The sequence below is a fragment of the Falco peregrinus genome, chromosome 2 (assembly GCF_023634155.1).
Source record: "Falco peregrinus isolate bFalPer1 chromosome 2, bFalPer1.pri, whole genome shotgun sequence".
Classification (NCBI taxonomy): domain Eukaryota; kingdom Metazoa; phylum Chordata; class Aves; order Falconiformes; family Falconidae; genus Falco; species Falco peregrinus.
The window spans coordinates 45,320,492-45,337,479 of record NC_073722.1 but is presented as its reverse complement, the minus strand read 5'-3'; the positions used below and the strand labels follow the sequence as shown (position 1 = coordinate 45,337,479).

At 38.1% G+C, this 16,988-nt stretch overlaps 1 protein-coding gene across 10 annotated transcripts in view; it reads left to right on the top strand.

Annotated features, from left to right (window-relative positions):
• CTBP1 (C-terminal binding protein 1) overlaps nt 1–16,988 on the top strand; it is a 251,623-nt gene that overhangs the window by 224,577 nt on the left and 10,058 nt on the right. For all 10 annotated transcript variants that reach the window (XM_005229842.4, XM_055795716.1, XM_055795710.1 and 7 more), the window contains 4 exons: nt 3,881–4,087; nt 9,914–10,128; nt 14,002–14,132; nt 16,305–16,432. In XM_005229842.4, coding sequence (XP_005229899.1) covers nt 3,881–4,087; nt 9,914–10,128; nt 14,002–14,132; nt 16,305–16,432 — 681 coding nt within the window. The remainder of the gene's footprint in view (nt 1–3,880; nt 4,088–9,913; nt 10,129–14,001; nt 14,133–16,304; nt 16,433–16,988) is intronic.

The window sequence follows — 16,988 nt, the reverse complement described above, 5'->3', positions numbered from 1 at the left end:
TTGCATTAATGTTTTCTGTATATTGTATGTAGGCTGTATAATTTTCTCATCAAAGTGTTTAAAAATCATTATGGAGATACTAGCATTAGTTAATTAAGTGATAATATTAACAGCTTTGTGACAGGATAACAATTCGCCTGTTCAATATAAACCCAAGGAGTTAAGCCATAATTTTTCATCTCTTTCTTTTTTACCCCAATTGTATATTTTAACTACTACTGCTGTAATCCAATCACGAAATATAATTCCATCAGCATGGCATACTACTTCTGTTTGAATAAAAAATGAGAACATTATCAACTATCTGAGACTTATTTATGTTGCGTGAGATTTAGTAATAAACCACTCCATAAAACAGAAATACCGATTTCATAGAGGAACCAGTTGTTGCTGCTTCAGAATAAATTCAGATACTGGAACTATGAAAGGATGGTGCTTAGTGCAATAGTTCCACTGCAAAAAAGCAGCAGTCCGATTTGTACGTTTCTTACCTTTGGATAAACCATCTCTTACCTGTAACGTAAAGGTCAAACCACCACTCAAATAAATGTCTTACGTTTTCTTCGTTCCTTTTCTAAGGATTTGAGGTGACCAAGTATGTTTCCCATTATACTCTGGGAAGATCTTGGAAATGTTTATTGCAATGTTACAGTGCTTAGTCCTAGTAATAATCCCATTGATGTAAGAAGGTGGTGTAATATGGTCTGTTTATCAGTAAATGATAGTAAAATAATCACCTGTTTCTAATGGCAGTGTAGTTTGCACAGCAGACAGAGGCTAACAACTTCTTTGTGAGCTTCTATAAAGAAGAGATCAGGTCTGAAAGCATGCAAAGCTGTGCTCCTACATATTGTAAGTAGTCCCACAGTTCGGCGCATCTACTGTGAGCCCCAGAAAACAAGTATATTTGTAGAGATTGGCCTGGGGTAAAATCGTAGATCAAAAGCCAAACCCTAGGTACAGATCAAAAAGCCCGAACAGTCAGCAGTCCAATTTGTGCAGAGAATCCTGATAAGAGGAAGATTTTTTACAAGTTTGTTGACTATTTCTTTCAGTCTTCATGCTGGATTGTAACCGCAACCGAAGCTTATAATTTAAATGCATCCAGATAATTCTTCAAGCTGGTGTACAGCAGATTTAGGAAATTCTCACTTGTATGAAATGCTAAATGGCCACATTCTTCATCATTCAGTTCCTGTGTTGTGGTTAAACTGTTACACAGTGATCCATCCTGTTTGTGCATTCCCGTATTTACGAAATAAAATTGTCCACTCTGTCAAAAGCCTATTAATAAATCCTGGGGGGTTTATGGTGTAAAATCTCAGATTTTAATAGCTAGGGTGAAATGATTGGAATTAAATACTAACTTACCACTGATGAGGCAAATGTTCCATTTGTTGAACTAGTGCAAATCATACGCATCTCAATCAGTTAATATGAGTGTTAATTGCTTTTGTAAAAAGCTTTGATTCACTTTAGAAATACAGCATAGAGTTAGACCATAAATCTGAAATATTCCTGAACTTCCATAGTAACTTTCTGATATTTTTCATAGAGCTGTCTCATGGGGTTATTACTAGCTTTTCCTAAAAAGTGTTTTCACATTAGCAGTTCCTTAAAATGCATGAAAACATATGTTGTGTTGATAAAATCTTTTAAGATCTGATCTGCTTTTTCTCCACTTTATTAATTGTTGACTAGAAAATACATACACGTGAGTGTAGCTGCATGCAAGTGAAGTGAGAGTCAAGGTGATGCCCGTTGACTCCTGCAGTTTTCTGCATTGAACCCATGCACAAAATCGCTGAGAGTGTTGGGAAAAGGAGAAAGGGAAGGAAGCATAGAAGCAATGGATGTGAGATGAGTGTGTGCTATGTTTTGCTATGTGAAATGTCTCTTCATATCCTTGCTTCTCTTGTTGCTTTTTGTGGTTCACCATGTCTCTGCCTTTCAGTAGCCATTTTTAAAGTTGGGGGGAAACAGGGAAAAATAAATTCCTACAGTTTAGAAGAGAAATTTTCTTTTTCCCCAAATTTCCTAGGGAAGCCTATTAGGGAGGAAGGTGTAAATCGAGTTTATTCCTTATTCCTCTTCCCAAGTATGTAATACAACTCTTTAAGCTTCTTTTAAAGCATTATTTTGTTGATGCCAGCTATATGGAGACTTGCATATTGAATCTGTTTTACCATCTAAAACCTGCATTTTTGCTCCATTAAAAAGGGTTTTTTTTGTATAAACAATACAACTGTTTAATGTGATGCACTTAAAGGGATGTTATTTTTCAGTTTTTGTACTTTTTCCCCCACTGATGTTTTTTTTCGATCTTCAGAAAATTGAGTTTCATACTACCATTGATGTTAGCAGGATGCCAAGATTAATTCTCCAGCAAATGATGCTGTTTCATCTTTTTGTAAGTCTAAGAGCAGTGACGCAGCAGATACTATATGTCCACAGCAGAGGAAGGAAAAATAGTTCTGCAGGTTCCTGGTGTTGGTTTTTACTGATCAAAAGAGAGCTGTAAAGAAGTACTGCGCAGCAGAATGAAGGCATTTGACTGTAGAACATTGATAAATATGATATAACCTTATTATTTGTCAGATTACTTATATTACTATTATTGAAAATGTTTTTTTCTTCCTTGCTTCATAAGATATACTGGCATTTGCTGAGGACTCATTGAATATTTATTTATGTAAAAACCCGAACAACTAGATAGTGAAAACAGTATTAGGATGTTTTTTAGGATACAGAACACATTTTTTTCTCTGCTGTGAAATTGCATTGTACACTGTGATCTCAGTCAGCAGAACTGAGACACAAACGTTTGTGGGAACTGATGATTAGAGAGACCAGGTAATGTAGTAAATAGAATGAAGAGAGACAAGTCAGAAGGGAGACAAACTCTTTCAAGTGAACATTTGCTTAACTGCTGTATATTGAGTACTGGAAGGTAAAAAGCAGGATGGGTTAACTTGCATGCAATTACAATCACCTGTTGCCTGAGCTGTTTTTTGAAGTAAAAAGGAGTATTTTGAGTCTTGAATTAATCTGTCTTCCACAATTGTCTGTGGAAATCTGTAATGGTCTTTAGCTGCTTGATGTTATGCTCTTTTCAACTGGAACTTTTCAGCAATTGGGAACATGGACTTAATTTTGCATTATCTTTACATGCTATGCAGAAGCAGATTTTATATTTCCCTATTGACAGTTAGATGGTTTATCTCTTTAATCTGAGGGACCAGGAAAGGACTTGGATTCTGTTTGTCATAAATCTACAAACCTATGTGCAACATGAAGCAAATTGTCGCTCTCTGTGTTACAATTACCCATACGTGAATTGGAAATACCAATAGTCATCCTGTGAAGGCTCTATAAGGGTTTCTGTCATTATAAATTATTTAATTTTTTTTATAACTTGTATAGATAGCTTTTTGGAGGGTGTCTGCTCACTGGTGGAAAACTAACTCACACAGTTCAATCTAAACAATTATAATTAACTGCACTGTTGAGACCAGGGCAGATTTCTCTTTGCTTATTCAGAACACCTAACTCAGTGTGCATCTAAAATGCTTACCAAGACTTGTGTTCTAAGCTGACATCTTCAGTACTTTCCTTTTGTGGTTTCTGTTATTTGTTTACTGTTTGCCTTAGTTTGCAAACAGAATAAAAAGCAATAAAAAATAAGAAAAAAATATTTGCACATATTTATCAACCATTATGTCAAGTAGTCTGTCTGCCATTACAGTCAGAAACTTAGTATTTCTGCAGAACAGGTGTTGAAATATCTGTAAATTTAAACATCATACTCGTGAGTTTCTGTTAAATGGGAAAAAGTAAGAAATGTTTGGCAACTGGTATCTTTTCCCCCGGTTCTTTGCAGGGATCGCAGTGTGTAACGTGCCAGCTGCCTCGGTAGAAGAAACGGCAGATTCTACCATGTGCCACATTCTGAACCTGTACAGGCGAACCACCTGGCTTCACCAGGCTTTGCGGGAAGGCACAAGGGTACAGAGTGTTGAACAGATCCGGGAAGTGGCTTCTGGAGCTGCCAGGATCAGAGGGGAGACTTTGGGCATTATTGGATTAGGTATGTTGGCTTGAGAGGTGGTTTAATACTCCTCACCTTCCGTTGCTTTGAAAACATTATGAAGATTTGAGCTATAAAAATGGAACACTTAATTCAGTCTTTTCCATGTCCAGCATTCTGTCTAATACCATTTAATTCCTGGTGTTTATATGTCTCAGATCTTTTCCCCTTATACATCATCATTTCCCTCAGAAAACTCACTTCTTTGCTGATACTGTCTCAGTTCTTTGAAATTCCATACATCTTTCTGTTGCTATATTGCCTGCTCTCAGGCACACTGGTGGTAAGAGAAGGAGATGCCATCACTTCCCTTTTCCAGGACAAGGCTCCTGCTACTTCAGCCCAGTGTCACATGTATATGTTGTATTTCTTATCTGTTGTCATATTTGGCCCTGTTTGTGCTTTTTTCCTTTTGCTGTTTTTAACATCCCTGAAAAGCCTTTGCTGCAGTAACAGCCTGCAGAGCAGTTATATTGTGCATTTGGTTGAGCTGCATCTGAAATGGTATTTCAGCTCAAATGAGAGGAAAAATATATGCAAGAAAGTTTGAAATGTTTCCAGACCTAATAAAATCACCTACTTTACCTCTCGGAATGGCCCTAAACGTTTCAGCATCTAACAGATGGACAGGCTTGCTTGAGATGAATTAATTACTGTCTGTTACAGAAGTAGAGAAGAAAAACAAGCAAGTCAGTTTCTATATAAAAATTATTCAGTCATGTGCTTGTCTTATCAAAGATCTGATAGATTGTGGATGTAATTGCTGTGGTATTCATCCACAGGAATTAATAATATGATTTTGACAACAAGGCATCATACTTAAATGACTGTTCCAGTTACACATTGCTGTCAAATAATTCAAACCACAAAATCTTACTTTTGGAAGCTGAAAATAGCCTGGCGTTTCGTAGTGCTCATTTAAATGAGTATGCAACACACCAAAAACATCTTCACAGTCAGAGAATTGCCTTTAAAATATGACTTTCAAGAAGTTAGTCATGAAGTTGCTTTCTCAAATCTATACCCATGTAATTATGTACCTCATTTAAACACACGATTATTATGCTCACAGTGTCTGTACGTGAATTATACAGTCACTTGCAGTGTTTTAAAAATGGAAAAGCATACCTAGTATTGGAAACTGAAGCCTTGGCTCATATGCTATGTTCATATTTGCTGGAGATACCTGTCATATTGGCATTGCATTTTTTGTGTTGAGCAAATTCCAGACTGAGATTAGAAAAAAAAGTAATTGATTATTGGATTCCTTAAGTGAATTTTGTGTGTGTTATTTCTGTTGTGAGTGACTGGAAAGTATAAAGAAACATGGATAATCAGATGGCAAATATGTGAAGCTACGTAGAATGCTAGTTTCTGGTTTTAGTTTCAAAAAGCAAGCCTTTTGTGTGCATAGTATAGTAAAAGGCTAGTACAATCTGATTTTAAAGGTAGACACCAGTTACAGTTATTAACCAGTCATTTTCTCCAGACTTCTGTTGTTCCTATTTCTTTTCCTACAATAGAATAATCACAATTCCAAGGAAAACTAACTTTTAAAGTCAGTTACGAAAACTTCCATGGTTTTTTTGTGCTTGTACACGAATAAGCAGAACATTTTGATTCCAGCCTGTCCTAACAAACTTCTATGTAGCTATGTATTAACGAAAAATAAAGATGTGGTCTTAGAAGATAGGGAAATAGGGCTGTACTAGACTTCACATTCGAGCACTTCAGGCACTTAGGCTGTGGCGTGCACTCTTTTCTGTTACAGATTACTGCAAGAGGCTACCTGTCTCTAGTTTCATACTGAAACGTGTATTTACAACCACCTTCAGAAGACTGTTGCCCTTAGGTTGTGTTTGTCTACTAGTGGCGTCTTCCCACATCTGTAGTTTTGCCTCAGTTTATTATTTTACTGTTTAGAGATGTCAGTGTCAGAAGTGATGAACCACTAAGAGACTATGCAGTAAATGCACTGCACACAAAACGATTCCCATCATCTGTTACTAAGTCCTTCTTGTCTCTAGTTCTATGTAGTGTCGTTATTTCTGTCGTTTCTCATTAATGTGTCTGAGATCATCGTGTATCTCAACCACAGTTACGTTCCTCTACTCATGTCTAAAAATTGTCTCTTCAGCAGTGGGTTGCTTAAATTTATCACTTTGCTGCTGCAACAGCTAACTCTGAACCTTCATCACATCTGTTCCTGGGCTTTTCTCTTGTTTTGCCAAAGAGAAACACCCTAGCTCTTGCATATCTCTGTGCAAGGGAATGACTCCAAAGCTTCAGCTACTCTCTTCCTTATCCACTGGTCTAGCCAAGTTTCATGACTCACCTGCCTTCTTTCCATCACCCACTCTTTTCTTTGCCTTCTCTCATGAATATTCCTGTTTTGACACTTGGTCTATCCTGCTTAATCCTATTACTCCATGCTTTTCCTTTAAAGTTAACCCTATCTCTTAGCCTTGGCTTGTATTGAGCTTGTAAAGATAAGCAGAGAGTCAAGAGCATAAAATGCCTCCTTCGTTTGCTCGTTGGGTACCATCCATCATTGTTGTGTTGTTTGGTTAGCCTCTGAGCTCCTTAGGGCAGAGCCTGTGTTTCTTTCTGTCTGTATGAAGTGTGTGATTCTTTGAGCTTTACATAAATAATATCACCTCATTAAACAGCTGTCTTTGTCACTTTTAATCTTTATTACTATCCAGTGTCCTATATTTCAAGTGATGCATCACAAGCGTGGATAGTAAGCTCTACATTAAAAAAAAAAACAGCAACCTACCTTTGCACCTTGTATCTAGACATGTAGGTTTTTTTTATAGGAGAGTATTTATGAGCAGCAGCATGTAAGTACTTGGGTGAATAGATAGCTGGACCTGGTTCTGCTGTAATGATGATTTTACAGCAGTGAAGTCACACTCCCTTCCCCTTCCTTCCCAGTTACAAATGCTGATGACTCATAGCTAATGCATTTCCTCACTCGAGAGGTGAAATTCCTCCAAATACATCTGTCTCCACATCGTAATAAATGTCATCACTCAGTTTGTCTTTCCTCACCTGCTATATTCTCCCAACAGTCCCACAGTCCTGACTAGATATGGCCCGAAGTTCTGATCTGCATTATCAGACAATATTAAGGCTTAAGAGTTGGATGGTATTACTGTGCAATAAATGGTGTGCACTTAGCAGTCCTACTTGTTCTCTTACGTGCTCAGCAGGAAATGTAACGAAATTGTACTCTGCACATTGCAGAGTTTTCCAAGAGGGAGGAAAAATTACCCAGATTCTCCATTACTGTTGCATAGGCAGGAAGGAGCTGCTAAGTGAAAGCACTTTTTCTTTCCGTGGAAGTCTGCAGGCAGGTCATCAACATTTCCACAGTATCAAGGGCATTTTATAAATCTTTGTAATACTGGCATAGGATGTGCTTTCTTTGCCCAAGGGCTGAATGGGCGTCATTGACAACTGCAGCTACTATACTGTCACACTCAAATGAAGTCATTGGCAAGGGCAAGGTCAGAGACACCCACGGACCGAGGAGCTCGGAGGCTTACCGGGAGTGGATGGGTCAGACTATAACAGGAGACCCAGGTGTTTTTAATGAGCCTCTCCACACTTCTGGTGTCACTGAAAAGATGCATGGGCTTTGCTAGAGCTCCATGTAAATCTCTAATTTATAAAATAGACTTTTTTTGGCTTTCTGCTTTTTTTGCAGTTGTATACAACATACATTTTCTGCATTCTTCCCACACTACAGGCCAAGAAGTTCATTTAATATTTTGAACTTCAGAATTTTCCTTGCCTGGAAGCAGCTAGGAATATTCATAGCAATTGTATTATGATTTTGAGAGAGTTATCCTGAAGGTAGGATGCTTCGTATGCTGTTCTGTTGTTCTTGATGTGCTGAGGTAGGTTTTGAGCCCTCCCTCATGCCCAGGAGAGTCGTGTATAATAAAAGTTTTTCAGGAAGGGGAAAAAAAACATCGTAGGTTTGTGGTTGTATTGTATTGTTGGGCAGTAGTTGAGAAAGGAATTGGCAAATTACATCAGTCCACCCATGTATTTGTCTAATGACTAAGACTAAATATGAATTTTCAATTGTGGAAGAGTTTTATCCCATAAAATAATTGTAATAGGACAGTTCTGGCTAGAGGTACACGCATATGATTCAGAAGGAAACTTAGCACGCATTGAAGGCGGCTTTGGTTTATTAGCCTGGTTGCAATGAATAGAAAGTACAGCTGAACTGGAGAGTCTGTTGTAAGAGATTTCACTGTCATGAATCCCCTCAGGTATTAATGTTGTAAAGAGTGAAAAAAAGAACAGATGACAGAATGTTGCATGTGAAAATGAATGGAGCTGGAGTAAAAGCTGTATGCTTCGTTTAACAAAAAACAAACAAACAAAAAATAGTGTCACAGTTGTGTGACTTGGTTCCTTGAGCTGTGAACATGCCAAAGCTTGAAAATAATAGGGTTAGAAAATTGTCCCAATTCAAGTTTATAAAAAACAGCTTCGAAATTGAATAACATGTATGCAAGTACTGAAAGAAAAGTTTGAGGAGTATTTTGACTTCGTGTCCCCAAATAAAAGCAACAGTCCCCATCAGATGGACATACTGTTTAATATTCCAAGCACATCTGTTACTAAGCACTGTGGAATTGCAGTGTTCATGTTAAATAATCAACAAAAAACCTTTCTTCCTGTGGCGGCTTAACTTTATTCAAAGAAAAACTGAAAAGCAGAGGGAAATACCTTCAAGCACAGTTGGAAAGAAATGGGATTTCCCTGTGTTAATTTGATGCTTTTTTGAACTAACTCAGATGTTGAAAAAGAAAACTTGTTGACTTTTTTTCCCCCCTCAAACGATTGTTATGGTGGGTCTAGTGATGCTTTTGAAGTGTCTTTATTTAACATTTGTGATAACTCTAACATGAGAATCTAGTGTCTCTAACATGAGAATCTTCTAACCTGAAAAGTCTGTTCTTCCTGGTTCTTCGAAATACACTTACTCTGCGCTCACTTACCACTTACTTTCTATTTTACTGGTAGTGTGTCAAAGGGAAATACACACCTCCTGATATTTGTGCCACGGAGTCATGCCCATAGAGCAATTCCAGGCATAACTCGGAAATACGACAGTAAGGAAAGTGGAACAGAGAAAAGCTAAGGTCAATGTGAAAACCAAATGGTACTGCACTCTTCTTAACTAGGTGCCATATGATGGACTGTATTTATTAATCATTTAGGTAGATGGATACAAATTTTTTTAAAGCCTTAGATGACAGGATTCTTGTAGGCATTTTAATGCTGAAAGAAAATGAAAGAAAATACTAGGTCAGAAAGGAGATTCCATGCATTGAGAATAGTTGAGCTTCAGATTAAACAAATTATCTTCTATTGCATGCATTTTTTAGGATTAATTTTATAGCTTTTTATTAAATCCAGCTGGTCTGACATGGGTAAGAGTAAGTCCTTGGCAGGGTGTGTTTACAGGCGGTAGTGTTTTACCGTAAACAGGCCCAGCAGGCGAACCCTTGTATTACACAGATTATTGCAGATTACGTGACATCTTCTGGCATTTCAGATCTCCGGTTGCAGAAGGTGCAAACCTCCTGCTTTGTTTTGAACAAGGCAGCGTGAAACAGCCCAGACGTAACTTTCCTGATCTTAGGGATGATTTCAAGTGGCATGGGAGCTGCCTTTTTTTTCTTAATCCTCTTCCAGTTGCTGTACAGAGAGTATGGTTTGATACAAGCATTTGCAATAGGAAGGAGAAGGCTACTTACACCAGCTGCTTCACATGTGTTCTCGTTGCTTATCTTGTAGGGCGTGTTGGGCAAGCAGTAGCACTACGTGCCAAAGCCTTTGGCTTCAGTGTGATTTTCTATGACCCATACCTCTCAGATGGCATGGAGCGTGCTCTGGGACTGCAGCGGGTGAGCACTTTGCAGGACTTGCTGTTCCACAGTGACTGTGTTACCCTGCACTGCAACTTGAATGAACACAATCATCATCTTATTAATGACTTCACCATAAAGCAGGTAATAATCTCTGAGGGTGCACTCTACACCAGTTGGTAGTGGTTGCTGACACTGTATAGCGTTTATTTGTGTAAACAGGCAGATTCTCATTTGAACGAGATTTTTTTCCCTTTTGCTGCTTTGAGAATAAGTAAGTTTGTAACCGATTAGGAAATAGCTGTAGTTTACGTATTGTTGCTTTTATTGTCTTTTTTGCATTTGTGAAAATAATTTATTCTTCTTAATGTTGCTCAGATTAAATAAAAGTTACAGTTATGTAAAAGTACCCTTTCTATGTCTTCTAGTAGCTGCTTCGTTTACCTGTGTGTGTTCAGGTAGTGATTCTGCCTTTCACTCTTGTTCCTCAGTTTGAGTTATTTAGCTGCGGTTGAAGGATTGTGACTAAATGGCTCCCCCCTGTGCTCAGCCCTGATGCTTGCAGAGCACTTCATGGATGGATCACAGTTACAGCATTGTATTATTTGGAAAAATAATGTTTCTTGCAATTAGTACTGATCTCTCCCAAAAGTTTTACATAATGTTCAGATAACTTCAAAATCTAGGTTTAGTAACTGTTCCATTGTTGACTAATTCGGTGTAAGCTTTTTCATTTAAATGGCTAGCTTCTGACTCCAGCCTCAGCGTGGTTAACAGCCAGAAATAGAATGTTGAGATCTAAGAATCTAGATAGTGTGCAGGAAAGAATCTCTAAGATATTATAGTTGGTTTTGATGTTCTTTATATAGTAGTGTTTGTATGTGTTAGTAAAAAATACCAGTAGCACTCTTTTGCAGTAAAATTACTACTTGGCTTCTAAGAAACAGTTTGCACCTACTGCTCTTGAACTTCAGAAGAAAGGAAGTAATCACTGCATGGGTTCCATAGTCATGTAGGATTGTGGCAGAAAACTGACAACATAATTGCTTCTTGATTTTGAGAGGTTAGGGATTTTGGAGATCCACCCCAATATAAATACTGGGATTTAAAACTCCAAAAAAATAAGAAGTTTGAAGTGCAGATCTCTTCGGAGAACAGAGCTCTGTCACCCTGCTCTTGAACATGATCTTTTGTTGTGTGCTCAGGTACATTTCATGGTTATTACGTGGTTAGATGTCTTTGCAAGCCAACATCTAGACCCAAAGAGAATCACGCTGAATTCAGTGGGACTGTCTGAAAGCTGGCTGAGCAGTGGTCCCTTGTATAACAGACTGAAACTTGGGCCAGTGTATCTCAGGAAGTTTTTGAGTGGAGGTGGATAAATGCAGTGAGCTTTGGAGAGGGCTTAGTGCATTAGTCAGAGAAGTGAGTGATACCATCTGAAATTAAATACATATAATAAAGTCTGTACTGGAAAGGATGTCATAAGCATTTATGCTGCCATTTGTTACCCTTCATGATTAAAGCAAGGATTAAAATGTTAGGAGATAGTTCTTGCTTTAGATAAACATTTGGATGAAGCAGTCTGTATTGTAACCACTGTTGTGAAAACCATGAAATTGTAACACTTCTGGCTGCTTAGTTTCTGTAGAGCAGATCTTCTAAGTCAAAAAGAGCAGAATAGCTTTTTTAGGCTGACAGATGTTAGAGTTGGCCTAAAATTTTTATTGTTGCATGCCACTGTTGACCAGTATTGCATGCTCATGTAAAATCAGTTTTTAAAGAAAGTACAGAGAAGTATGGTGCATCTCATTTCACTGAAGTTTCACCCTGAATTTTGTTTACAATCTGAAATTGCATAACTTTAAAATGTCCTTGAAAATTGGTGTCAATCTTCTCTTCTAGTAGCTTTTCCCTTTAATTCGTCAGCATTCTGCCTAGCCATCGTGCTTGGCCTTGCAATCCCAGAGCAGCTCAGAGAAACGTTCCAAGCTTGTGTGTGTTGAACCCACAGTAATCAAGTGCTCTTAAGAGAAGCTGAGGTCATCTTTAGTTTTACAGATTCGAGAAAAAGATGCTGCAATTTAAATGCAAGACATTTTTAAAGCAGCTCTGCAGGTTAATGTAGGTGAATTCAACAGCTGTCAGCAGTTCTAGCTGTAAAGCTCCTTCAAGCTTCCACCTATTGTTAAGGGTCATCTCCAGCTGCATCCACCCTTATAGTTTATCATGAGTCATGTAGTTCATTCCCACCGGAGTGCATTTATGCAGCCATGTTCTGTTTGGTTTGGGCTTGTCTTTAGAGTTTTGTAAATAGGCCTAAAATGAAAACTCAAGCAAGGTTATTAAGATTAGACAGAAAATTTTAGCAGGGTTCACTGCTAAATTTTCACATCCTTCAAAGTACATATAACTACACCAAGCTGTACTTAAAACTCAGTTATCTATTTGCGAGAGCACAGACATAGGAAGGATGGATGAGCTCCTGTGAGCCTATATGATGTCTGTGCAGCAGGTGTGATTGTCACCTAGGTGAGCCCTTCTGTGCTAGTTTTGATCTAGTTCTCACAGCTGATTTAAGTAATGGAGATGCAGTGATGGTTCCCATCAGGAATGTCTTGTTCTTACTAGACAAGATCATGGGCCTTGCTTCTTCACTGTTTGAATTCCCAAGTTAATGACACAAAACTGGAAGGAGTATCCCTTAGTTTTACTCGTGTAAGTGGACTTTGGTTTTGCTATACAGACCAATGTCTATTTTCTGCTGTAAGCACAGGAGTCTGCAAATGGAGAGAGACTGGGCCACACTAAACCTAGTGAGTTGGCCAGTGAAATATGGTGGGGTTTTTTTCTTATAATCTTACTGCAAGCATTTGCATGTTAATTGTTTAATGTTTCCTATAATCTGATGTAACAACAACAAAAAAAAATAGTAGCTGACTTTCATCCAAACCTCCTTGCTGTTCATGAATTTGGCATTTTCAATCAGACTTTTAGAGCATCCATTTACATAAGCTTTAGTTTGATGCGTAGGTTTCATGTAGTTGACTTGGTGTCAAAATGTTGGGGTTTTCTTGTTCTTACGGTGAGAGATGGAGTCAGTACAAAATGAGATTTTTATCATTCATCACCATGATTCCTCCTCTTCATATGCTTACCTTCATGCACAGAAATGCTGCTGAGATCAGAAGCTGTGTTTGAGACATCTGGTAGAAGATGAAGTATTAGGGTGGCTGGAAGCAGGATGTAGTGATTTACTTTTTTTCAGTACCATCTCTCTTATTTGAACCGCCACTTTGTTTTCAAGTTGTGGATATATTATGGTGTAAATTCTTGTAGTTCTCTGTACACAGTGTCATCTACAATGCTAATCTGCACAATGCACAGCACAGCTTTTCTCCTGGGCACACAGCGTTCTCAACCAAATTCATTTTCATGCCTTTTAATTGAATAATACAAGAATTCTTTAGACCTTTATTTGAAAAATCTCACAGGGAGGAGGAAGCTGAAGTAACATAAAGAAACCAGATCTGCTGTGTTTTGGCAACTAAAGGGAAAAGTGTTTGAAAATCCAAAAGCATTTATTTCTGTGAAAAATTCATGTAGGCTTTTATTTGTGTGAAACTTGAAAACCACAAAATATGAATTTGTTTAAGAACATGCTGTAGTTTGTCTCATGCAATTTCACAGTGAAATAAAAAGGCATAAAATGATCTGTCACTTTCATATGCACAGTTGTATCTTTTGATCATGTTACTGCACAATATCTGAAACAACGCTTCTATTAAAAGACACTGCTTACAAGAAACAAGGTTATTAAGTGCTGTGAAATAGCATTTTGTTAGAAGCATCACATTTTGTGGTACTTTCCAATGGAAAGGGAAGACAACTGTTACAGGTTAAACCAGCTCAATAGCCTTTGTTGTAATGGATGCTTCTTTTGAGTAAAAAATAATGCCACAACGATTTTATTTCATTTATTTTTATTTCATCATTCTTGTTTTTAACTTTCCCTAGATGAGACAAGGGGCTTTCCTGGTCAACACAGCTCGAGGTGGGTTAGTAGACGAAAAAGCACTTGCACAGGCCCTGAAGGAAGGAAGGATACGAGGGGCAGCCTTAGATGTACATGAGTCAGAACCATTCAGGTGCTTTTCCTTTTCTTTTCTTTTTATTTTGTTCACTTTCTTATTTTTAAGTCTTAGTGCATGATACAATCAACAGCAACAAGTAAATTGAGTTTGCCCTTCATTTGATAGCTAAATATTCCGTAGTAAAGCAACATGAATCTGTGCAGCACTGGACTAATGCAAATGTAGATGGAGCTTGTGTATGTGGTCAGAAGTGAAAAAAGCGACATCCCTCATTTGATTCCTTTAAAAAAAATAGCCAGTGGGTTTATTTAGTAAAAATAGCAGGGACTTGGGTTGAAACCCTGGGAGTGGCTTTGTGTCATGGCTTTGAGGGGAGTGCTCCTTTGTCATTGATGCAACTCTGGAGGCATCTAATGGCAATGCTTGAACAGACTCTTTCAGAAGGCAAAGAGTTGGAATAACTACTTTATGACACCTTTCTGGAGGAAAAGGCATACTTTTGTCCAGGTCACCTCTGCAGGAAAGCCATAAATGTAACAGTTGCAAAAAAAGTTAAGGAAGGTGGTCGGAGTGCAGGTTTCATATTGTCTTGCCCTTTATCAGGATAGTAGTAGCTCTGCTGTCCTTAGCAGAGCCAGTAGCACAAGCCTTAGTTTTTGAATGACACTGAGAAGTCCAGTGTTTTAGGCAGAAATGTACCACTCCCCAAAGTGGCATTGGTGTTAAGATATCAGCTCTCCTGATCAGAAACGAGCCTATTTGATATGTTCTTGAGTCCGGCTTCTGAGTTAGTTATGAGAACAGACTGCTGTAGCTTAGTGCTTGTATCTAACAAGCCTTTTTCGGTTCAGTCTGGGCAGGGAGAAATGTTAATTTTAACTGGAACAATGTACGTAAGTTTTTGAAAAGGAACAGATTCAGGACTTGAGGGCAGGTTGTAAAGACAGGCAAGAGGATAGAATCTCTCATAGCAGCTTGAGGAGTGGGGAGATAGAAGCTTTAAAAAAAAAAGAGTAGTATCCTTTTAGGTGAATTTTTATATCTACCAAGACACAATGCCACATCACAAATATTTAATTTTATTTATGCATATCCTGCATTCATTTACCTCTAAATGTAGTCATTACAGTGCAGTAGTGCTGTGCAAAGCCAGAGTCTTAACAGCTCAAGGGACTTTCAGCTACATACATTCTTCCCAATTCACATCTCAGATCTGTAGAAGCAGACCATTGCACCTATAGGAAGCCCCATTTGCTGCATGGAGATGCCATCTGCAGAGATTCAGTTGCAGGATTACAGCCACAATTTCCTTTGGCTTCAGTGCTGCATGTCTATCTGATCGCAGCATGCAACTCTGTATTCAAGAGTTTTGCCAGATACTCTGATGTTTATTGAACTACAGATGAATTCTATCATTTCATGAATTATGACCAACTCTGAAAGCACGCTTTTGTCTTAAAATATTTGTGCTCCTGTTGTTGACTGTAAGTTTATTAAAACTGGAAGTAAGTAGGAGGAGCAAGCTTCCATTATTTTCAGGTTCTTCACTCTATATCTGTGATAGCACTTTTGCACAGATTCGTTACTTACTCTGAAAATCAATCTGTAAATTTCCTTCTTTCTGTGGAGTTTCTATAAAGGAACAGGAAAGAAAAAGTAGTTAAAAATAACACACACACACCCCCCAAATTATCAAAAAAAAAAAAAAAAAAAGTTGAGGCTGCTGATGGACACACATCTTACTTGGAAGTAATTTTAAGATTTTTTTCTTTAAATGACTGTCACGTTGACAGTGACTGTTGAGAGAACAGAGCTTTGTTGGCTAATGCAGTAAAAGTAAAACTGTGATGAAATGGAGAAATGGAATGGCATCCTGAATTGATTTGTGTCTTGCTTTATGCATTTTTGCACCAGAACTGCAGTGGCAGTGGCTGTAGTTAGCAATAAGTGCATTGGACAGAAGCTGATGTTGCTGCTATACTCAAGTTCTACCCTTTGAGTCTATGAGAGGTGATTGTTGCTTATTTATACCATGAATAGTGTATTAAATTAACTGACAGAATTAAAACAAACCCAAGAAGGAATAAAAATGCAATTCTTTTCTGTTGTAGAAATTAGTCTGTGTATGTACAAATACATTGGAACCTCTCTCCTCCCCCTTCTCCCCGCCCCCCCCCCCCCCCCAGTATTTTTTGTCATTTGATCTTGTTTTAAATCTTCATTTAGCTTTAGTCAGGGCCCCTTGAAGGATGCACCAAACCTGATCTGTACCCCACATGCAGCCTGGTATAGTGAACAAGCCTCAATTGAGATGCGGGAGGAAGCAGCACGAGAGATCCGAAGGGCGATCACAGGTACTAACTCCCCTTATTAGCTCCTTCACTGCATATTTCTTTTTAACAAACTTTTTCATTCTTCAGTCTTGAAAGATGCTGGAAAGAACCAGCCTTAGGTTTTGTTTACTGCTTCTAGTATTTGGAAGACAGAAATGAGCAAATAACCCGCTGAGTCTATTCTCAGAACTGGAGGAGATGATTTTGGAGGTTCATTGCAATTGCAAGGAGAAGGCAGGCACTGCAAAATAAGTGCTTTTTCCATATAACAGAAATGTACTTGTATCTGAAAAATTCAGTTTCTTTTTTGTTTGCTTTTTGTCATTGCATGTAAATATTATCCATTTGATGGGTTTGACTGCAAGTCATCCAGATACTGCTGGTATCTTTCATAGGTTTTCCTGGATGCCCCCTTGTACTTGTCATGAGCAGTTCTGTTCTCTTCATTATTTTCTCTTGGTCTCCTTGGTTATTTTCCGAATTTGTCTTAGAGGATGGTCTGGAGTTTCAGTGTCTTTAACGCTGTAATGTTGAGAGATAAAGCATCTAAACTTTCATGCTGTTCCTAGTAATGCTA